We start from the raw sequence: 22,911 nt of genomic DNA on the forward strand, positions 1-22,911 counted from the left end.
CTCAAATCACTCAGCTGCAGGCTGACAAGAGGTTGTTGGTGAGCCTGTCTCTCAAAGAGTCCCCCATCTGTGAGCAAGACCCACAGAATCCAGACGGTGGGTTGCCCGCTGCAGCAATGTCTCTTTGCCACCTGCGGCTTGAATGCAATTCCATCTAGGTCACTGGTGCAGCATAAGATTTATTTTGAAATGCACCAAGCTTGTCAGAAGAAATGGTATCAGGCAAGCAGCTGCTGGAGTAAATTGAGGCCAAAAGTTAAAGTGTGTTGTCAGATTACAGAGCTACATTTTCTGCATGAACACCTTACAGTGTGCAACAAAATGAATGTCAAATATTTGAACTTTGGGTAAAGATTGGCAGAAATGTAGTCGTACAACTGCAAGATTTGTCTGCAAAGATTCTTTAACACATACTTTCAAAAATAAAAAAGGGAAACAAATAACTGCTGCATTGGTCTGGGAGACAAACACCAAAATTCAATTCAAACGATGAAGCGTAATTTTAAAATGCAATGCATGAACGTTTACCTTCAAATCTCAGTAACATGCTGTAATGCTTTAAAAAAAATCCATTGAATACAACATTTCTACAACTTTAATCTTGTAAATGCTCACAAAGGGAGTTTGCATGTTATAGACTCATCAAATAATCAGTTGTTAGCTTTATTTTGAATAAATGTTTATTGTTTATTTAAAAAAATTACATGTCTTTTTTCTAAAACATTTTATCATAAATAATACATGCAGTCTTTGCATGTTCATAAGGACATACTGATTTGAATAAGGGGTGCGCTTTAATTTGATTTAACAATGTTATTAAATCTGTATGCCTGTAAGATGACTCGAAAAAACCATGAGGAGACACAGGAAGCTTGTGGAGGATACTATTTTTAAACCAGACCAAAATATAGTTCCTGTGTAAAACCAAAGGTGCTGCACTTACTTTCAGAGCATGTACACAAACCACGCATCCCTTTATGTTTGTACACTCAAAAGAAAATGCTCTTGGTCCAGTAAGTCTTTTCATTTCTTGTTTTTGTAAAATATGTTTATATACTGGTAAATTAAGAAAGATACAAAGCAAAATGTAGAGGTTTCACTGGAAGGGCTAATGGTTAATACCCCCCCCCCCCTTAACCTAGATTACCAGTTGGCCAACTTATTTTTTTTATATCCTTCATAAACCACAATTCCTTGCTGCAATTCCCCAAATAATTCCCAAAAAGATTCATGTATCTTCTTATTTCTTATAACAGTTTTGGAATTAAGTAATGCATTCTTCTTGAATTGTTGTCTAAATTCTCAATTATACGAGATTTTGAAAGTTATTTCTCTAATATTCTATGCTGACTGCTGATTGATGGAGACTATTTAATCAGAAACATATTCTCTTTTACTCTAGCAGGAAGTTCAGACAGAGAGAATCAAATGAGGAAGAAGCTACAAGATTTAGTGGATAAACAAAGAGATGAAATCCGGGCTAAAGACCATCAGCTATCTCAAAGAAATGAGGACATTGAAGCGGTAAGGACTAAATTCTGTACATCATAGTTTGTGAGATAGTCTACAAAATTGTTTTTTTTTTGGTAGCTGAAGTTGTTGAAGTCATCAATTATCTCACAATCACAGCTTCAGATGCAGCAACATCGGCTGATAAATATGAACCAAGATCTCCTTCATAAGGTGGGAGTGATGGAAGCCAAGGGCAAGACGCTGATTCAGCAAAAGACTGAGCTGGAGGCTGCAGCTCAGGCACAGCAGAAGGAGCGTGCAGCTCTGCACATGGAAATAACAAAGTTGAGAAAGGAGCTCCAAGAGAGAGAATCCCAGAGAAAACTCACTGACTTGGAGGAATTTCCTCTCTCTAGGTCTGAGATGTTGTCACCACCTCTACCACTGACTAACGTAAGCGAGAAGACCAAACACACTGCAAGTTATAAATAGGTCAAAGTTTGTTCTTCAACTGTCTTTCATTTTGTCTCACGTCTAGGCCAGAGCTATGCCACTCTCTGACGCCGACACCAGATCCAAGTCAGTGTTGGTGGAGTGCAGTGGGGATCTGAGCTTCATAGAAAAGTGCCTTGAGTGTGACAGGAGTCTTTCTCTTCAGCCAAAGTCAGCAAATGGAGGGGACAATGTGGGCCCTTTTCTTGCAGCAGATGACGGGCCAACACAGTTGCTGGTAACATCTGGGTTCAGTCTCCCAAACATATTTTTTCCATAAATCCCAAAGCTGTTTTTGCCTTTTGTCACGTTTAATTTAAAGCTGTGAGGGGCATTGATTGGCCTGCAATCACTACCTGCCCCTGTTTTTGCCCTTGCCATCACCTTTCTATATGATATTTCTATAATATTTTCAAAATTTGGATCCTTTAATTTACGGAGGAAATTGCTCTCTTTTGGAATCAGCCTCTAGTGGCCTTTTGAGGAACTGCAATACATGCTCATTTCTGTTTCGCTTCCAATCTGGAAATAGAAAAAGGGGCCTTGATAAAAATATCTACTGAACTTTTTTAATACTATATTTAGAACAGCTCTAGGTGTTCTTTTTCTAGTCTCATCTTTACTTTAATCTGTCTGTTGGTAATTGTTTGAGCATAACTACCACATTTTAGCTGTTTTCTGCGACCTGGTCATTTAAACAAAGCTCTGACACCCCCAGAGGACGTAATAAAATGTCATATCCTTGACATGGTATTTTTGGTTGTCTGGGTCAAATCGCTAGAGAAACGGATACATTTGAAAACAGCTGTTATTAGATTATTAATTTAAAAAAAGTCGTCAATGCTATCGGTCGAAACTAAGAAAAAAAAGTTATAAAAATGATTGAAGCTAATGAAAATCAGATATTAAATTAGAATTGCTATTCAACAAAATTGTTTAAAACAAAAACAAAAAACAAATCCATTGAACCAGGACAAACATTATGGGAAACCAACAACATTTGATTTAATATTTCAAAAGCCTTGGTGGCTAATATGGATGTAAATCCTATTGAACATACATGGAAGAAGGTGAAACGTGGCATCTGGAGAAGACCTGAGATGCGAGGAGTAGACTAAAATAAAAGCAATAGAAATTGAATTTGACTAGGAAAGTGTTTCATTGCTTTAATTGTCAAAAATGTTGTGTAGTTTAATTTTTGCTTTTTACCATTTCTTCTCTTCCTCAAATTGAGAACATGCTGCACTCATCTGGATTAAAAACGGCATTAAGACGGATTTGTTTAAAAGTAGTGTAAAAGTAAAAGTATGATTCAAAATCACTCACTTTGAAGAGACTTTAAACAACATGCTGGAAAATGTAGATATTGGACCACATTCTAGTGTCATTTTATAAGAAACCATTATTTTCATAGTGGTATTTCCTTTTTTCCAGGCTTCCATTCTTTGCAGGATCATTTCTGAACTTTGTGTTTTTGTTGCAGAGATGTAATGATGCTAAACCCACAGAGAGCTTGGACATACAAGACTCAGAAAACCCCCAGTTCACCTTGCAGGAACTGCAGGATGTCCTACAAGAGAGAAATGAACTTAAAGTACAAGTTTTTATGCTCCAAGAAGAGCTGGCATATTATAAAAGGTACAGTTTGGCCCAAAAAACTTCTGTTCATCTGTTTACATTCTTTGATGTTTTGCTATTATTCACCCAATTTTTTTAGTGAGGACTTTGAGAAAGACTACAGTTCTGCTGTTGCTGCTTTATCTGCTCCATCTCAGTCAGCTTCACTGGATCCGCCTGAATCAGGAATACGCCGTTTGTAAGTCATTTCTAGTACTCATACTGTTCTTTCTACACCTAAATGTTTTATCAAACCTTCACTTTCTGCTTTTATTTTTGACTTACTAAATGTAATTTATATACCGGTAAGTCTCAAATACAAATTTTATTTTATTGTAAACAGTAACTCAGTGCCTCCTGAAGACTTTCTACTGTAAATTTTGATGTGCGAAGATGTCATGTTTTATGTGTATGGAACTTATTTTGCTGTTTCTTTCTGTTTTTGTATTGTTGCTACATTAAAAAAATATTCTGTAGATCCCATTCAGAAACTTTCATTTAAGAATAACCTGACCAGAACACAGTCAACGGGGATGTACAGGACAGTTTGGTTGAAATTAGGGTGTTGAAGATAAACTATTGCTTGTTTTTGTTTTTAGCTTTTAGTGATAAATATTACACCCTGGCTTTTTATTGTGTATTATAATAGATGATTAGATTATCTTTCTGCACTTAATACAAAAATAACAAATCTAGGAAACAGCTACCATGCATGTTCAATTTTTTGTGGCCACTTTTGTTGCTCAATTAGTGTATGTAAATTGCTCCTAGGTGTGCATGTGAGTATGACTGGGTGGCCCGCAACAGATTGGCGACCTGTTCAGGATGTACCCCGTTTTCACCAAACAGTAGCTGGATTGGCCCCAGCCACCCATTGAAAGAGATGCAGCAACTTTGAAAGTGGTTAGATGGATGGATGGATGGATGGATGCTAAATTTATTTTAGCTTTTTACAGCATTGCCTAACTGGTGTGGCAAGAGAAGGCCATAAGTGAGTTTTCTGCTAAGGTTTTCTACAAGGACGTTTCTTTTTAAATTGGATGTAGATTTTTCTTGAGTGACCCGTTGGACATGGTTGAAAAGAATGCTGTTGATTTTTATTGGCATTACGACAAGCCAAAACTCAAGAAACCATTGGCGTAAAAGTTGCTTACTTTGAAAGATGCATTAGTACTCGGTGCTAAATGGCATTAATGTTATTAGGTTGCATATTTTTATTCCATCCATCTTCTTAACCCACTATATCACTTGTGGGGTCACATGGGTGCTGGACCCTGTCCCAGCTACTGTTGGGCGAAAGCAGGGTAAGTCCTGGACAGGTTGCCAGTCTGTTGCAGGGCACACAATAACTCCCATACACATTCACACCTATGAACACTTTACGTAACCAAATGATCTATAAAGCATGTTTTTGGACCGTGGGAGGAAGCCTAAGTACCCGGAGAAAACCCACGCATGCACAGGGAGAAAGAACATGGAAACTCCAAACACATATTTATATTACTGATTAAAATTGTTTCGTTGTGGTGGCTTTATGATTTCAATTTTATCCATTTGTGGTCAAAAATATATCTATATTTTCTATCTTTGCACAGGATCTTCACAGCCATTATGCCAATGGTAGCAGCTGGCTTGATCTCAGATGACCCCACGTTGATGCCTATAAGGAGACTTGTTTCCTTTGTGTAGTTGAGGTTTATTTTTATTTTACATCATCCCATCAACGTTCCAGAAATAATTCAGTCTTCGAAAAGTGGCCTATTAACTAAAAATACATAGTTATTTCATGTCGTATACATGTACCCTTAAATTCATGGTTATTCCAACCTGTCATTGTTTATGTCAAACTGTAGTATTTGTTTCTGTGTGTGATGTATTAACAAGAGGTTTAACAAATGTTTTGCTTAAAAGTGCATCCAAGAGTGAAAAAAAAACTGTTTGATTATCCTTGCAAAATAATAATCTAATTTGTCAGAAATGTATAAATCTGCTATAAGATATTCAAACTGTGCATATTTTTTCATTTGTTTGATTTTAATATGAACATGGAAATTCTTCTTATTAGAAGATATTAAAGCAGTAATACAAAAATGTTTTTAAGGATTCATCAGACATATTTCGCACGTCAGTGAACTTAAATACAATTTTGTTCTGAATGTACTAATAAAGGCTTTTTTAAATATTAGTTTGGTGTTCTGTTGTTTTTACAACCAGTGAGTCAAAGTTATACAATGTCAAAAAATAAGTTTTACCTCACTTTTGATGTTTTAACAAGTTTCACAAGATACAATCTTCCAACTTTATTATGATTAAATACATTCTGGGAAATAGTCATAAACAACAAATCACGTGTTTCCTCACCTGTACGTGACGGGGGCTGCGCAACTGCTGTGGAGGAGCAAAGATTGCGTAAGTTCAACAGCTGCGCTCCAAGTTATAAATCTTGCTTCCGTGTTGGGATATTCGTCCAGTATATATACCGTAAATCGGCGGACACTGTCTTCAATACACGATCTTTGTTTGGCCTCACCTGTCGCTAGGAAACACTCAGTCCGCCTCTTTCGTCCAGCGAGCCATTCCATTGGTTTGTGAATGAGGGTGGAGGTGCTGCCTTAAGGGAAGTTACCTTCTTTCAGTAAAAATACATAGTCGAAGTCAAAAACAGAAAGGAAGTTGTATTTGAGGTATTTCAAGCTGACATTTATAATTGTTTCCTATATTTAAACAGTTCCAGAGTTCCACCATGGAGTTTGGTGAGGAGTCGTCCCCTGCTCTGGCGTTTGAGAAGGACGCTTTTGAGCTGACGGTCGAGGATGTGTATGACATTTCGTACGTAATCGGGCGAGATTTGTTAAAAATAAGCAGCGCCGGTGAAGAAGTGTCGGATTTGCAGTTCAGGATCGTCCGAGTCCTGGAAATGTTTGAAACTTTGGTCAACAAGTACAATCTGTCTGTGGAGGAGTTAAAACTGGAACGGGACAACTTGAAGAGTGAACTGGACAGGATCATCAAAGAGGGCTCGTCTGCGGGACAGGGCACGGTGAGTTTCACGATCACCTGTGATGTTTAATGGAACGATCAAAACGGATCTGTGTCCTCCATCCCAGCACACAGGGGGACCCAATCAGCTGGTGGTGGACCTGACGGATCCCAACAGACCTCGCTTCACCATGCAGGAGCTGAAGGAGGTCCTGCAGGAGAGAAACCAGCTGAAGGCTCAGCTCATGGTGGCTCAAGAGGAGCTCCAGCTGTATAAGAGGTAAACAGAACTACATGGGAATGAGTTCAAACATGGAAAAGCTGTAAATACATGCATTTCTTTGTTATTAACATTAATAGATTGTAATGTCATGATTTATTTGGGTTTTACCTTTATGATTTGGCACTTTCCTGCAGCCAATCCAATTTTTTTACATGACTATTATGTAGTACTAAGTACTGTATAGTCTTGAAAATTGGAACATGTTTATCAGTCGTACTAGTAATTTGTCACAGTCTGACATACAGACAAGCTCTCACTATATTGCTGCCATATTGAATATTAGCATTCATAACTTGTAGTTAGAATTGAAAATTACACAAGTTTAGTTTTTTTATATGTAAAATGCAATTTAGTAGAATGTGTTGAAAGTAAAAGCATAATCAGGCAACATATTGGGTTTTTCTTATATACAATGTTACATAGTTATAATCTTCGGAAGAAGTTTTAAAAAATTGCGGTAAACTTTTGTTTATTCCTTCAGTGGAATTCTTCCACAAGCTGAACCAGCCATGGTAGAAATAAATCTGGATCCTCCAGCAGCCACAGAGCACAATCCAGCCACGATAAATGAGAAGACAACCATAGGAAAACTGTAAGTATCTTCAGGACTGCTGCTGCTTTACAAAAACAAGTCATGAACTTGGATTTAAAATGCTTCTTAAAATAGAAATGTCAAAGTTAAAAAATAGTTTTCCGCAGGTGAAGTAGGGTAGATTTAAGGGTTTTTTTCAGCAGCAGCCACATGATGTAGTAATCTAGCAGAAACTGTTCTCACAGTCCCTCTCCTGTCTACTAATGATATGCTTGTGACTGAGCAGTCATGCTGATGCAGAGGATGTTTGTGATAGCATTGACTGAGTGAAAGACTGTTTTGCTTCTAAACTGTTGCTGCAATGTACAGTCTGCTGAGATTTAGTTTATTTTAAATATTTTTTTAGCTCTGGTCACTTTCTTTTTTTTTTTCTCCACAGGTTTTCATTCAGGCGGAAATAAAGCAAAGCACAGGACCAGAAACGACCATGAAGGAGGCAAACAGGTTTTGTCTGCAGCTTAACCACTTTTGTAAAACCTTTTTACCCTGTTTTAATCTTAAAAATGATTTTTATTTGTAATTTTAACCCAAGATATTTTTTTAATATTATTTTATAGAGTTGCACAACTTGAATTTATAAGCAAGTATCATCTTTTAAGTATTATCCGACTGGTGTCGACAGCTGCAAATGAAGCCTTGATGCTGACCCAGTTTTTAAATTGATTTTTTTGTTATTTGATAGAAATATAAAAAAAATATAACTGTAAAGTAAGAATAAACAGATCCTGAGGCTTTGTGTGTTGCTGTGATATCCTCAACTTGTCTTAAAAGATTAAGTTTTAGCTTTTTCAATGTAATGCACAACAGGAATGTTGGTGGAAATGTTGGTCTGAGGCTTCAGCGTAAAAGAATTTGAGAAATGCAGTTTCAAAAATAAAAGGATTAGGTTGATATCTGAATAATGATTTCAATGAAACAAGTCTCAGCTTATGCAGTTGTTAATGCTGGCAGTGTTAACTCAAACTATTAAGCTTATCACTATTGGATGTTTCTTCTCATGAGAATAAATCTTTTGCACTTTTTCTCATTTTATTGGCAACATCACTTTCTCTTTGCATTATGTAATGGATGTGAAAGGACAGACCACCTTGTGTGACATATTTTTAAATATTTGCATAAAATATTACACTTTGATGTCCCAACTTGATCGACGCCTCAACTGCATGTTTAAATACCAAAAGGCCTTACTATTCTCATTACACAAAGGAAACCAAACTGAAGCAATACTTGCAAAAGGAACAGCCCAAGCTTCCCGTCTGCTACATTTAGAAAAATATTTTTAAAAACATGATAAAAGATAATTATGGATGTTTGGAAACCAAAAAAAAGGGGGTTCCAGGATGAAGACTGTCCATTTTGCAGCTATCCACAAGAATCAGAAAAAAAAAAAAAAACATAGCATGAAGACTTCAGAATTTGAGCCAAGGGTGCGCAGTGATGGACTCTTTACTCCGATCTCCGTAGTCATAGAGAAGCTCCTCTCCTGCTTTGATGTCTCTAGAAGCCACCAAGATTAGATGCGGGGTTTCTCCGATGGCGTGAAGCCTGGTCTGACAGTTTCCACTCTTACTGTGGTTGACCAGCCTCCCAAGACGACCACTTTCTTTTGTGGCGTCTATGCTATAATGCACAAAAATAACAGTTACTTCATGCCGACGCCTCCAAAAATGCATGCGTGTTCACTTTTCAATGTGTTAGCAAAAAGTAAAACATGGACTCACCAGTAACTTTTAGATTGATACTGGAAGTAGTACATGTAACAGCCTGTTTGAGGATCTTGAGCGTACTGATCTTCTCTTGTTTTAGCCTCGGCTAAGTCCAGCAGGTCGCCATGATACTCCACAACAAAGTCTCCCTTTTTGAACGCTCTCACAGCAAATACTCCTCTTCCTTTTCCTTCTATTTGTCTGACCTGGTGAGGTTTAGAAGTCCTGTTTGTTTTTTTACAATGGTTTACACAATATTCCATGTAATTATAACAAAAATACTAAATTTATTGCAAAATAAAAACCCAAAGAGGGCTTTAAATCATTCAGTTACCTCCATTCCTTCTTCTGTGTTTTTATTTATCAGATCATCGATCTGTCTGTGTTCCTCACTCTGGAGACACAAAAATATGGCTTTAATTGACAAAACCTAAATAAGTGTCACAATCAAAAATGCAACAACCTTCACTTTTACCTTTATTTCGCCTTTAGTTTTCCTGTTACTCCGTCTGATGGGGAAGTAGTCTGTGACCTTTTTGTTTTGAGAAACTTTTTTTTCCACCCTGAAAAATAAACAATTCTGTTTATTTCCTTTTTCAGCTCCTTATTTTTTAACGATTTCTATCAACTGAACTCACTTTTTTGCTCGATGCTTGCGGCTGGCTTTGATTTGATGCCCAGATTCTGAAACCTTGCCGTCTGTTGGAGACTTCCCAACTGCTTGTTTAGGAGACTCCTTTTTTTCAAGATCATCATTAGTTTGTTCTTTTGCTCCACAACTCTGACCAGGCTCATCAGGCTTTTTCTCAATGGACTCACAGCCATCATCCTTGATTTTGCTTTCAGCTTCTGAAGTAAATTAGATACATTAAAATATATATTTAAGTCAGACAAACACAAATGAGCTACTATTTTGCTTAAAATCCTAATATTTCAAAGAGCAAAACATTTAAACCTAACAGGTAAACAAATAGCAGATTTCCATCTATTTCCATGCTAACTGGGATGTTTACCTTCCTTCAGTCTTGCCATTTCAGGGTCAGTCGTTTCAGAATCATTGTCCTCCTGGATCAGTTTACTTGAACTGTCACTCAGAGGGGATCTAGGTTTGCTTGGACTGCGCAGATTCTGGAAATATGTCTGTATTTTATCTTTGCAGGTCTGCTGAAGAGAGTCGTTTGGGCTGATTAGAAACAAAAGGAAGAACCTCTGATGGGAGTTTAGAAAATGATAATGAGATAATTATAAGAGACTGTTGAAAAGCATTCAGTTTCAAGTGAAAGAAAATATAATACAGGCAAAATGAAAAAGTGCATAAACGCTGTTAACAGGTGCCGGAAGTAAAAATTAGTTAAGAATTTTCAAGTTAAAGTTGACAAATTTATTTAGCAAGACCGCGCACAGCTGTTTTATTATTTGTAGACGAATTAACATCATGAGATTGTATTAATTCTGACATACATACCTTGTTAGATGCTGGTTTGTTTTCCTTTGTCTCAGTTTGCGAAGTGACTATTTTCTCCTTTGAGTCTTCTTTCTTTTTGTTGGTTCTCAGTACATTTTTCTTCCCTATAAAAAAAGAGAGATAAACACTCGTTTTTTTTAAAAACACATTTTTTAAAGAGATGCAAAGAAAATGCTTTAGTTTGGCCACGAAAGTCCGCCACCAGCTAACACATGATAATATACCGCTGATGTCTGCATTATTCCGTGAAGAACAAACTTAAAGTACTTAGTAAATCTACCTTTTGCCATTCTGGCTGCTGGAATAAATTCTAAATTATTTCCGTTTATTGTCCCGGGCTTTTCAGCGTTTTTTAGATCTCCTGTACAAACATCAGAGCATGTAGGAGCATGGAGGATTTAAAATCTGTCTGTCGTATTTCATTGGCTGAGTATTGCTTTCGTGGGCGTGTCCTTTTGAAGTTAGCCGCTCTCCTATTGGTTACATCCTCTGACGTCTGTTAAGGAGACACGAGAATTAGGAAGTGTACAGATGGGGGAAAAAAACTGTACAGATGGGGTTTTTTCTGTTTTTTTCCAGGTTTTTATTTACTAATTAAAAATTCAAAAGATGAGATACACATTCACACTAATAGAACAGAAAGAAATAAAAAAGGAAGAAAATAATAAAATACAATAAAATGAAATTAGAATTGTAACAAAATATTGCTCCCATTATGGAGAAGCAAATTAATTTTAATCATACCATCCAAACTTTCAAAGTCTGTGGCTTTAAGTCCACCTTGACTGTAATCCTGTATTATTGTTCCTCTTTTATGTAATGAGTCTTGTGTTTCTATATAAAATTGAAATTGGCCTGGTTTATTGCTTTCCTTGCAGATGTATAAATATACTGGATAAATGAATTTGGATAAACATTCTAACTTAGTGAGCAACACTCTGCCCAGAGTAAAAATTTCAAGCTGTGAACACCTTCTTAATTTGACTTTACACAGTTCTAAAGGAAGTGTAGAGATGTTTTAATGTCCACCACCAAACTGACAATAACGGTTTGGAAATTCATAATGCAAATTAGTAAACACTTGCCAAAAGTTGGCAGAACAAATTTGAATATATATACTTTAAAATTAAATATAAAAATATAATACATTACTTAGTTGTTGTTTTCATGTAGTTTGCAGGGCCATGTAAAATGGTTACATGTTTTTTAAAACAGATTTCATTAGTTTACAGACCCTTAAGATTTAGTTGGACATTAAACTCAATTTTGTTAACATGCTATCTTAATCTCCCTAGCTTCAACACTTATTTTAGATTTCATCTTCAGTTAATGGTGTTTTTCTTTTTGTAATAGTTAAAAAGAACTATTATTGTTGAGTATATAAAAAAGGCCAGTTTAAAAGTATGTGTACAGGCCCTAAAGGGAAAAAAAAAAAAGAGTATTTTAGTTTCTGGCAGAGTATTGCAAAAAAAAAAAGACAATTTGTATACATTTCTTTATGTACAAAAAATAAAAAAAGTAATATTTTATGTATTCAATAATGGCTATAATGGCTGCATGGTGGTGTAGTGGTTAGCAATCACACCTCACAGTGAGAAGGTCCTGGTTCATTTCCAGCTGGGTCCTTTCTGTGTGAAGTTTGCATGTTCTCCCCATGCATGGGTGGGTTTTCTCCAGGAACTCTTGCTTCCTCCCTCAGTCCAAAAACATACTTCATAGATACCATAGAAACCAAAATCTATTTTTAAACACTTAAATGTGGAATCTACATTTCCCCTTACACTTTTAAGCCTCCCTTGTAAAGAATGTACATTGGTATTTATTAAGTCCTGTCTGATTACTGGCGCAATTAACCCTCTGATCTCTAAATTTATTTCCAGCTATGAAAAAATATCACTTATGATTTTACTGAATGCAGCTGAAGTGGTTTGATACAGATTTAAATCAATAGGTATTAAGGGGTCAAAATGTCTGATCAATTGTTTGTATTTTCTTAGGATTCTACTGTATGTTCCATGTTACTGTTATTGTGCTATTTTTTTCTGAGATGCTCATGTAGAGTCTGCCAATAAAACAAACTTAACATCTTTGGTATGTTCTTCATATTCATGTTGTTGTGGCTAAAAGGTTCCTGACATTTCTTAACAATTGGATATTTGTCTTTTTTTAAATTTGTATCAACTACAATTAGACATACTTTGTTAAGCAGATATATTTATATAAATTAGTATTTTGACAGGACCTCAAATTTAGAATTTGAGTCTATGATGCCTAATGACTCCACTACAAATATATGTATGTATGTATGTATGTATGTATGTATGTATGTATGTATGTATGTATGTATGTATGTGTTAAGACTGAACATAATGTTGGTGGTTTTAAAAGGGTTGAGAAAAAACATTTGAGTCCATAGTTAAGCTGTTGTTGTAAAAAGCTACCCTGCTTCTTTTGTCAGAATGATTTTAATGACTAGATTAATAAAAAAGCAGAACACATAAAAAGACTGGGTACGCACTTTATATATGAGGATACTCTTTGAAACATACATTTTTTTGCACAAACATTTTAGTATATTGTTTGATGAGTGTATATACACTCATCAAACCTAATGAGCTATAACTTGCCTAAAATTTACTTAGAAAGTTAAATTAACATATTTTATAACAAAAACATTTAAAGAGTCTCATTTCCTCCAGGTTTGTTCTCAGCAACCAGAGCCTCTTTAAACTGTTTTTTTCTTTCCAAATTCTCATTGACTTTTTTTCTTTTGACTTGCTTCCTTAACACAGACTCCCGCTTCTTTACAAGAACTTCACTGAGCTCTCCTTTGTACGCAACATCGAGTTTCTCTCTCATGATTTCACGGGCACGCTTTCGATTTATATCCACGGATCTGGTCTGATGACACTGAAGGAAGAAAAAAAACAAAACAGAAAGATTGTAAATAAAAAAGCAACATGCAGGTGATGAACTAAAACACAATAAAATAAAAGTTTTAGTACTTGGAGAGTACCTTCAATCGTATTTCTGAAATATCTGACTTGTGTCAATACCCTAAAAAGTTTTGAACTCTTAAAAGTGTCTGAATTCAAAAAACAATGTATAAAATATGATCTTACTTAACCTGAAACTTAAAATCATATCTTTGAAGTCAACTCTTAAGCCAAGAAAGAGAACATGTTCAAAAAAATAAAAAAGCTAAATAAACAAAAACAACAACTGAAGACTGAAAATACCCTTGGAATATGAAAATGAATGTTAAATGTCAAATACATTTTCCAGAAAATTAGATTTAGCTTATTTCAATCAATCAAAATAAAATTAAATTAAAATAAAGAAGACAATCAACAGAAATGTAAATTTATTCAGAGATATTTCAATACAGATATTTCAAATTTAGAATAATGAGTCACAAATTGATTGGAAAATATATTTACATTTGCATAGACAAGTAAATAATATGACATATTGAAACAATAATAAGTTTGGTACTAAGGATTAACGACATTCAAGTTTTACCTTCACCACAATTCCAGTGGGAATGTGTTTGAGCACCACACAGTTGCTGGTCTTGTTGGTTGCCTGTCCTCCAGGACCAGAACCTCTTACAAACTGCTCTTCAAGCTCATCTTCAACCAACACTGGGAAATCCGTCAAATCCTTCTTGCCGACCGCCAAAACACAAATCAACCCCGGCTGAGATGGTCTAAGCAGCTGAGAGAGACGAGGAGAAACTCCCCACAAGAGCCGCCAGGACTTTAAAGACATCTGGCTAAAGAACGAGGTAGCCATAATGATCTACTATATCCAATATGGAAGGCAATTTGTTTTCCGTCTTTTTTGTTTTTTACAGAGTTTGACTGCTGTTATGTAGCATTAGAATTATCACAGCAAAGCCCATGCTTGTTTAGATTCCTTCTTGTCCTTTTATTTTCTTGAGCAATCGTCCAATAGACATGCTCACTGTCTTCTTTGTGGTAGTGAAAAAGCTGCATTGAGAACAAATTGACTCGTTACCGCCACCGTGTGGCAGAAAATGGGACACAATAAAACTAAAAGAAAATTTAAAATCCCAGTTATAATGTTGTTGCTGTTATGCTATCACAACTACCAACAAGATCAAAGTTAAATATGATAAAATAATAAGTTGTAAAATCCAATCTTAAAACATTTTTAATTTTGCTGGTTTTATGTGTGTGTTGTAATAATGTGAAAAAAGGTTGGCCTGTATCCAGACCAGAAAAGCTTCAACTGCTGCTTACTTACATACTATATTTTTTTGATAATAATTTGTAATAAAATCCTTATTTTTTCACACAGACAAAAAGTCTTTAGCATTGACTATGTTCTTACAAAAGAAAAAAAATGTTTTTACAAGTAAATAAATGAAAATCAATAACAACAACACATCAATAAAATTTGAAAATGAACAAAGACTATTAATTCAGCGAATACCATTGTTTCATTAACTGTTACATATTTTCCCACTTTCGGCTTCTCCCATCAGGGGTCGCCACAGCGAACGAGTCGCATGGTAGATTTGGCAATGTTTTACGCCGGATGCCCTTCCTGACGCAACCTTCTTAAACCGGGCTTGGAACCGGCAGAGGTAGGTTTCATTAACTGTTACATATACTAAATAGATTCTTATAGTAAAAATAATTTACTTTTACTTTTCTTAAAAAAATGTATTTCAGCTATTTAAATCGAATTCTATTCATTTTTTGCTTTTTATTTACATAATTCAGTTATTTTAAATTAAAACAAAAAATAGGTCAATACTTGCATGGGTTTGCCAAACCAAATATGCCCTATATATATATATATTTCTGTGTGTGTGTAAGTGTATATTTCCAAATTAAAAAAATACAGCCTTGGACATGGAGAGTTTTCAGCATCAACAAATGCTACAAAAGTTAATGAATTTAACTTCAAGACACGCAAATACCTGCGGAGACAATGCGCGCATCAGATGTTGTGCCAGTTCTTCTCAGCAGGGGTCGCTCTACCATCAAAACGAATCCAAATTCAAGGCTATCATTCAAGCTTCCGTTCTAACACAAATACCGGAAGTTTACTAAACAAATTTCTCGAGGAAATTAGAAGAGACGTGAGTGAAATTCAGTAATATTTTGGACAAGCATTATATGTATAATTTGTTAAACTAAAAAAATTATAAGCGAAATAATTTAGGTGTGGGGAAATCTTCAGTAGCAAAGCCAACTGAGTCTTTTATTTTATTTTGAAAAGTGTTCCGGAAGTGACTCTACCTTTTTTGTGTGTATTTGTACGGCGCTTTCAAGATTGAAGTCTTGCATAGGTTCAGACTTCAGGAGTGACAAGTTACAATGGCGAGAGCTGCTCATTTGACTGTACGTCGTCTTCTCCGGTTTTGTGGACCCTGGAAGAAGCTGCTGGTCTGAATCCGTGAACGTTTCATGGTTTTTTTTTTGACAGGACCAATCTAACCAGTAATTCATGGAGGGGTAGGCTGGATATTCAAGGACATTTTTATCGTTACCATAGCTACTTTGGCCTTTTCTATCGATTGAGGAAATCCAGCGTGTTGCCCTCCCGCGCAATGATGTGATCAGATTTGGTAACCACTGTCTGTCTGGAGCTGTGCTCGATAGAACCAAACAGGCTGTTCGTTTTGTGATGCTTGCGGGCTGGTCATCTTTACTCGTAGTACCCGCGCCCCCTTCACTGCAAACGGCGATTTAAGGCAATCAGCCGCGGACTTTCGGGGCATTTTTTTGTTTTTGCTTTTTTTTTTTAGAGGGGGAGGGTCTATAATGACATCGATTCCAAACATAATCAAACCAGATCCCGACTACTGTCACCGAGGAAACCCAGCCTCAGTGAAGGAAGTCGTTACAGTTTAACTTAAACCCCCCCCAGAGAAAGGCGGGTCAACTTTTGATGATTGTGGTGGAGGTGCATCAGGTCCAGGTATGTGATGATTCTTGTCAGCCATCAATTTTGCCATTACGGTCTTGCCATGATGATGATGTTGCTAGGTAACTATATCTATGGGTTTACTCCAGTTCACTTATCAGGGAAATGCAACGTCGCGTCAAAATGAACCTTCGTTTTGCAGCAATGATGATGCCGGCATGTGCGTAATTGTGGCCCGTTGTCGTTCACGCATTGAAAACAGCAGCAGGTCTCTCTGCTCTCAAGCCATCTATGGCCCTGTTGCTGCAAATGCTGGAGGCATGCTCATTAAAGCTGATAAAATGTTCTGTCTGCGCCTTGAGCTGGGGTGATCTTATCATCTGCATGATCACATTGGACCAAGACAGTCACTGAAGCAACCACAGCACATGATGATGTGTCTGTCTGTGTTGTCCCCGCATGTGCCCCTTGCAGCTGTTTTTCCATAAAATCCCTGCGACTTTAAGGTCATTTTGTTGAAAATGTGATTATCTAAAGTAGCCATTTTGTGCCTTTTAAAAAAAAAAATCAGTCTATTTTTAAATCTTACCCATGTTTAAAGTGTTTTCTTTATAAAAGAAGGAAATGTTCCACTTATTTATTTATCAAGCTTTGCATTATTTGTCTGTTCTGGCTCATATGTTTTTTTTTATACAGATGAGGGAGATTTTATGTAAGACAAATACCACAACAATGTGGTGTCATTTTTTACTTGGAAAAGAGACAACATCAGCATTTATCACTGGTTTTCCTTTGTTTTGCAAAGAAAACCTTGCAGACACTGAGAGAGTGAGTTGCCTTGACTCAGCAGGGTTTGTGTGAGTCATCGAGGTTGTGTTGTGTTCAGTCCAGATGGTCAGTGAAGTTTGGAACCTCTGTATCTAATCGAGAGCATCTATCCAATGACTTCAATCTGTGCTTGAGTTCTTCGGACACTTTATTCTACAAAAAAGGGCAAAATGCCGCCTTTTGGTTGAGTGTGGTGGAAGCACATGACACACATACCAAGGCAAATAGTTTCGGGGCCAGTAGTTCTGTGAACGAAGGGTGTGAGCTTTCCTTGACATGTAAAAACTTGAGCGCTATGCTTGTGATGCCTGTGTAACTGACGACTCCTCTATATGACCCTTAATGTTCCTTTGGCTTTGCCGTTTCTGAAAAAGGGTGAAATGACAAAACTTTGAGAAGTATTGCTTTCTGAAGGATTCACGGTTTGTGTGAATAGCAAGATTTGTGCGTGCCACACAGCTGCTTCACATCTCTAGCAGAAGCAAGGTTTGAATGAGTTGTTACTTGTTGTTGAGTCACAGATGAAGGCTAGATAAAGGAGTTATGTGTTTAGACTCATTTATGATCCAGAACTGCCTTTGGGAAACACTGAAACGGTGAAAAAAAACAACAAAAAAGGCATATTTTTTACAAAAAAAAAAGTCTTTCAACAATATTTTTTGAAAAACAATGAATTGGAGGCAGTGGAATGAAAAGATTAAATGTGGTTTCATAATCATAATTGTAATCCAACTGGGGTGCTTGTAATCAAAATCTAGTTGCATGAAACCTTTTTGAGCATATTGTAGATGAAACTTTGTTTGATTCATTTTCTTTGAAATAAGATAAGAGCCACTCCAATGAAAAACCTTTTTTTGGGTGTTCTTGTGGCATATATAAAGAAAATTAAGATGAAAACTGCATTTCTGATTTTTTTTTTTTCTTTAGTCAAACTGTTGTGAACCAGGAGCCGCCAATTTAAAAAGCCTGTAGCTGTGATGTAGGCGCTGCAGTCAGTGTGGGCCACAAGCTTTCTGCTCTGCTCCATTCTGATGCATGCATTTGTAAAAAAAATGGATCCGTCTACGTCTTTGTGTTCCTCATCTGAGCTGGCATCTGGCTCAAAACTCTACAGCTGGATAGCTCCAATATTGCTTGCCATTTTTGTTCGACCAGTGCTATCAGGTTGGGGTTGTGAGGGGGTTGTAAGCTTGCAGGAGAGCATGTCAACAGGTTGGATGACAGGAAGTGGGGGCAGATTTACTTTGCGCCAACAGCCCACAACTCAGGAGCAAATTTCCTGCTGCTCTGCAGAAACTATGTCCTGAAAAATGTCCGTCTTTTAAAAATAGTTTGTCTAAATTTCAATTGGATTCCTTCATTTTGTAAAGTAACCCCACATCATCATGCATTCGCCACCATGCTTGATAACAACCTGGTTATTAGTGGTTTGCCAGTCTATTCCAGGGGTCTGCAACTGTAATGCTAAAAGAGCCATTTGGTCCAGTTTCTCGCTGACCAAAACCCAGCAGCAGCCTCAAAACGACTGTAGAAAAATAAAAAATACACTTCATTTATGTTTTTGTGGCCATTTATCAAATGTAGCTTTAATTGAATTGAACCATTGTTATTTTCTTCATATCTATTTTAATGTCTTATTTTTGTCAGCAGCACCCTTCAAAATAAAAGATGTCCTGTGTCAAATTAAGTCCTTCCTGTTGCAGAAGATTGAAATGCAAGAAAGCTGACTCAAACAGAGCATTTTCCAAAATTGTCATTTTGATGCAACATTGGTGTAGGATTCTTTTTTTTTTTTTAATCTATGTGCTTTAAGCATATTGTAATTCTAAACCACTCTCGCGCCATAACCTTTCTTAGTTCCTCTGACATGTTAAAATTCCAACAAGTGATAAAACTTAATGAACTAAAATAAATTAACCAAAACTACAAACTTATAATTTATTGAAATTCTTGGCAATTTTTCTTCAAATTCAAAGAGCCACAATGGAGGATGAAGGAGGCGCATGTGGCTCCAGAGCCTCAGGTTGCAGACCCCTGGTCTAGTCTATGTGCTTGTTTTAACACAGGTTTGCTTTGCAAAGCTGCATGCTCACTGTATTTTTGACTAAAATTTGACTATTTCGATTCTCCTTTTAGCTGCATGTCAAACATTGAACAAATGCCGAAAATAATTCAATGAAAAAGGGAGAGTTTGTATGAACAAACAAACTGCAGAATGACGAACAGCATGTAGTTTGGAAAAGTTCCTTCTAAAATCTACATTCTTAAGAATGTTGTTCTTCCTAGCAATTGTTAACATCATTGTTTAGACTTGTGTTTTTTTTTAGCTACTTTTAGTGGCTTTTCAGATGATTTTTCCTTGCACTTTTATCAAAAACTCAATAGTTTTATGCTGCTTTTAGAATATCAGTAGTCTGTTATTGCAACTTTTCCCATCTCTATGCAAAAATATTATTGTGCAATAAAGAGGAAATCATTCTTGTGTAGCCAGCAAGGCTCACATCCTTTATTTCTGGATGCTTATTCAGTAACTTGTTTTTTCAGGTCACATATGTCATGCAAAGATCTATTTGAAACTGTCATGCAGTCACAGAAATGATTTTCCACCAGAAGCCAATTTATTGGAGGATATCTAGTTTGGAAACGATGCAAATGTGCCGACACACATATTTCTCAGATTACACATGAGTGCATGACCCCATACATGAAGTGTGTGGTGCTTACATTTATTGCTTTTTACTGGATTTACTGTCATGTGAACTTTCGTTTCTTGGTAAAACAGTAACTTTTTTTTTTCCGTAGCACAAGACCTGTTTAATGATTTATGTGAACAAGGATAAAGCACATCCAATTATGCTTTGCTTTGGGCTATTTTTGTTTTGAAAACTCAAACCTTAAAAGTCTCCTACAAAAAAAAAAAAAAAAAATCTCTAGAAATGTTGAAATGCTTGCAGAGTTTGCTTGTTGTCTGATGGGATGAACACGGGTTGCATGGACTCCTAATATTTGCTCAGTCATCTGCTTTGCCTCTGTGCAGAAGCCTGACAAGCCGTTTGATCTGTTTGGGAGAAAACACAGAAAATAGATGCTGTGCATGTTGGTGACATGAGGCAGAGGAGCCTGCAGCTTTGGAGCGCGTGTCCCAGCCTTGTTTGACTATTCATAGCATGTGGTTTTCAGCCTTTCATATTCATGCATGTGACATATTCTCTGTTTTCCTTTTGGAGCTGCCAGTTTGCCTTTGGATTTCCTTCACAAGATGCATTTTTACAATGTGTAAGAATGAATAACGGTGTTCACGGGGTATGTGGCCATCAAGCAAACTAGTCAAGAGAACTAAAAAAGCGACATTTCCTGCTGGTGAAAGCCTGAATGACACATGCAGCTGCTGCTCACCACAGATTTTGGTTCCATTTCTGTTCCTTGTGAGTTGTTTATCAGTTGAGATCGCCGGCACAGGAAGAGACAAAACAAAAACAAAAAAATCCCAGGTACACGTAAATTCATACCGATCTAACCGAGGAATTCAGGTTTTTTGTGTGCGTGTATCAGCCTGGGCTGTGTTTTTGTGTTGCTGTCATTATTTTGGGGACTTTTGTTCCCCCATAGCATTTGCTCATTTAAAGTAAACCGAAGTACAGTCACTGCCTTTAGAAACAAAGCAATTTAGGCAACATACCTTTACAGTTACTCTTAGGCATGACATATGAGGCATAATCTCAGAGATTAGCTGACAAAATCTAAAGTAAAAATGACCCCCCCCCCCCCTAATTTTAGTTGAATATTCTAGATTTGATTAAACTAAATGGGAAATTATGTTTCTCGTGTCCTCACAATTTCTATTTCAGTTTTCTGAATAATTTAATGACATTATGCGGAGCCTTCATTCTCTGTGGTTCTGGAGCCAACTAGTAACTTCAGGTTCTTTGAAGGGGAAGAGTTTATCTCAAATGTAAATACATTACAGGCCTTTTATTGATAAGAAAAAGGAAGATAATGTCTTGGGGCAATGAGCATTGATTGTGAAGTCAGTTGGGTTTAGATAATATGTGACTCGCAGCTAAAACTTAACCAGCAGCCTGAAGTGAAATTAGGAATTAAATAAAGAGTCGAGAGTTAGAAAAACAAAAATCTGTTGTATATTGATAATAATTCAGGAAAGTTTGAAATAAATATCTGGAAAATACTTGATAAGGCTTCCTACTTAACCGCAGACATAGCACACGCTGGACTATCAGCAAGCCTTATTAGCTGATTGAAGGCCTGCAGGCCTTTAAATCTGTTTTCAAAAAGATCTTTTCTAGGTTGTGATGTTGTTGATTGCATGCAGGGAGACTACATCAGCTGGCTGAGAGTCAGGAGGTCTGAGTTCTCTCATAATTCATCTTTAGCAAACAACTGGGGATAATGACGGTACCTGGGATGAGCTCCCAGCATGCACCTGGGCAGAAGCCAAAACACTGTGTGGAACATTGTGTTTTCTGTGCGCCGTGAGCTTTGCGCACTCTTTCTCCGCTCTACCTGCCTCATCCCCCCCCCCCCACACACACACCCCCGATTAGAACAGGTGATGTCTGGAGCGGAGCTGCTGTTGACAGGGACAACAGGGGTACAACCTGTCCCCGTGCATCCTTGATGAGCCAGGTGATGAATGGCACATCGCCGCTAATGCCCCGAAAACGGCTTTGTCTGGAAAATGAGACAAAAAGCAAGTACTTTGTGTAATTTGTCCCCCCCCCCCCCCCCCCACACACACACACACACTCTCTCTCTGGACAGCAGTTTCTTCCTAGTGTGGGTGGACTTTCAGAAAAGCCGTTTTTTAAATTGGCAGTTGTCCAGCCGCGCTGTGTTTTTACTTTGCATCCTGTCAGAGAAGAGGACAGTCACTAACAATACACGCCACTGATGAAGTGAAAAAAGGAAGTATGACTCACCTGTTTCTTTATTTTACCAGGAATTGTCTTTACTCTTTAGCAGGAAAAGCCGCTTTGGGCAAACAATGCTGACGTATTTTGAGCTCATATAATCAGCAACATTGGAAGAGATCCTCTTTGCAGCATTCAGACGTGGAGAAAGTGCTGCTGTCAGGAATTTACAGGTGGATCTCAGTTCTTCATTATCACCGCGGCCTTTGGGGAAGTTATGACTCCCACTGTATCTGTGATTTTTATATGCGTCTGTGTTTTGCTCCAGCGCTGTTCCCCTCACAGATCTCGGCGCAACTCTGACTCACATGGATCTTGGAAAATGAAAGTGACAGCACTGCTTCATGTCACTACATCCATGCCCCCCCCCCTTTTCCACTGGCATAGACACCTGATTTCTCTCCGAACCTAAAAATAGATTCTTTCAGGCCTTAACTCTCTCTTATTTCTTCACCAAATCTCCTTCTCTGTTTCGCTCACTCCCACTAAAGTCTTTATCAGGAGGTGTTTCTGGATAATCTGCGTTTGTCCCTCGCTAGACTGCCATCTTCATCCAGATTGATGTGAGAAAGAGAGAGATGTAAATTACATTTATCTTATTTAGATTCTTAGCTCTTCTTGCTTCGTGATTTTGGGCCAATATTTAAGGCGGAAAGAGGCTCATGGTG

At 37.1% G+C, this 22,911-nt stretch overlaps 5 protein-coding genes across 18 annotated transcripts in view; 3 read left to right on the forward strand and 2 right to left on the reverse strand.

The window, feature by feature from the left end:
* Positions 1-5,746, forward strand: LOC101172417 (RILP-like protein 1; the record flags this gene model as incomplete). 2 transcript variants are annotated; one of them, XM_023958418.1, is given in 7 exon segments in its annotated part: positions 1-96; positions 1,403-1,524; positions 1,630-1,905; positions 1,991-2,182; positions 3,428-3,582; positions 3,662-3,760; positions 5,157-5,746. In XM_023958418.1, coding segments are annotated over 7 exon segments (1,034 nt in total), but the record flags the coding sequence as incomplete, so codon positions are not given.
* Positions 5,747-6,040: 294 nt separating this feature from the next.
* Positions 6,041-8,447, forward strand: rilpl2 (Rab interacting lysosomal protein like 2). Its single transcript, XM_004072354.4, has 4 exons — positions 6,041-6,601; positions 6,669-6,820; positions 7,305-7,415; positions 7,795-8,447. Exons 1-4 carry the CDS (start codon positions 6,305-6,307, stop codon positions 7,814-7,816), a joined length of 582 nt encoding a protein of 193 aa, XP_004072402.1. The 5' UTR covers positions 6,041-6,304; the 3' UTR covers positions 7,817-8,447.
* LOC101172663 (N-lysine methyltransferase KMT5A) lies at positions 8,424-11,431 on the reverse strand. 4 transcript variants are annotated; one of them, XM_020705896.2, is made up of 8 exons: positions 10,867-11,431; positions 10,587-10,690; positions 10,135-10,330; positions 9,760-9,967; positions 9,597-9,684; positions 9,456-9,515; positions 9,137-9,327; positions 8,424-9,035 (listed from the first exon to the last, which is right to left on the reverse strand). In XM_020705896.2, exons 1-8 carry the CDS (start codon positions 10,874-10,876, stop codon positions 8,825-8,827), a joined length of 1,068 nt encoding a protein of 355 aa, XP_020561555.1. In that variant the 5' UTR covers positions 10,877-11,431; the 3' UTR covers positions 8,424-8,824. The 4 variants fall into 4 exon arrangements, with proteins under 4 accessions (XP_020561555.1, XP_011477425.1, XP_011477426.1 ...); XM_011479123.3 differs by having other exon boundaries at positions 9,760-9,970; positions 10,867-11,428; XM_011479124.3 differs by having other exon boundaries at positions 9,760-9,970; positions 10,135-10,285; positions 10,867-11,157.
* A 1,610-nt stretch (positions 11,432-13,041) lies between these two features.
* c9h12orf65 (chromosome 9 C12orf65 homolog) lies at positions 13,042-14,541 on the reverse strand. Its single transcript, XM_004072355.4, has 2 exons — positions 14,109-14,541; positions 13,042-13,496 (listed from the first exon to the last, which is right to left on the reverse strand). Exons 1-2 carry the CDS (start codon positions 14,379-14,381, stop codon positions 13,263-13,265), a joined length of 507 nt encoding a protein of 168 aa, XP_004072403.1. The 5' UTR covers positions 14,382-14,541; the 3' UTR covers positions 13,042-13,262.
* Positions 14,542-15,883: 1,342 nt separating this feature from the next.
* The window catches only part of LOC101172908 (membrane-associated phosphatidylinositol transfer protein 2), a 39,310-nt gene continuing 32,282 nt past the window's right edge, over positions 15,884-22,911 (forward strand). For 5 of the 10 annotated variants that reach the window (XM_023958427.1, XM_023958425.1, XM_023958423.1 and 2 more), the window contains exon 1: positions 15,885-16,541. The gene's annotated coding sequence lies outside the window, so the exon portion shown is untranslated. Of the gene's footprint in view, positions 16,542-22,911 lie in introns of all 10 variants that reach the window. The other 5 variants (XM_023958429.1, XM_023958431.1, XM_023958428.1 and 2 more) reach the window with 2 other exon arrangements.

The sequence above is a fragment of the Oryzias latipes genome, chromosome 9 (genome assembly GCF_002234675.1).
Source record: "Oryzias latipes chromosome 9, ASM223467v1".
In the NCBI taxonomy this organism is placed as follows: Eukaryota; Metazoa; Chordata; class Actinopteri; order Beloniformes; family Adrianichthyidae; genus Oryzias; species Oryzias latipes.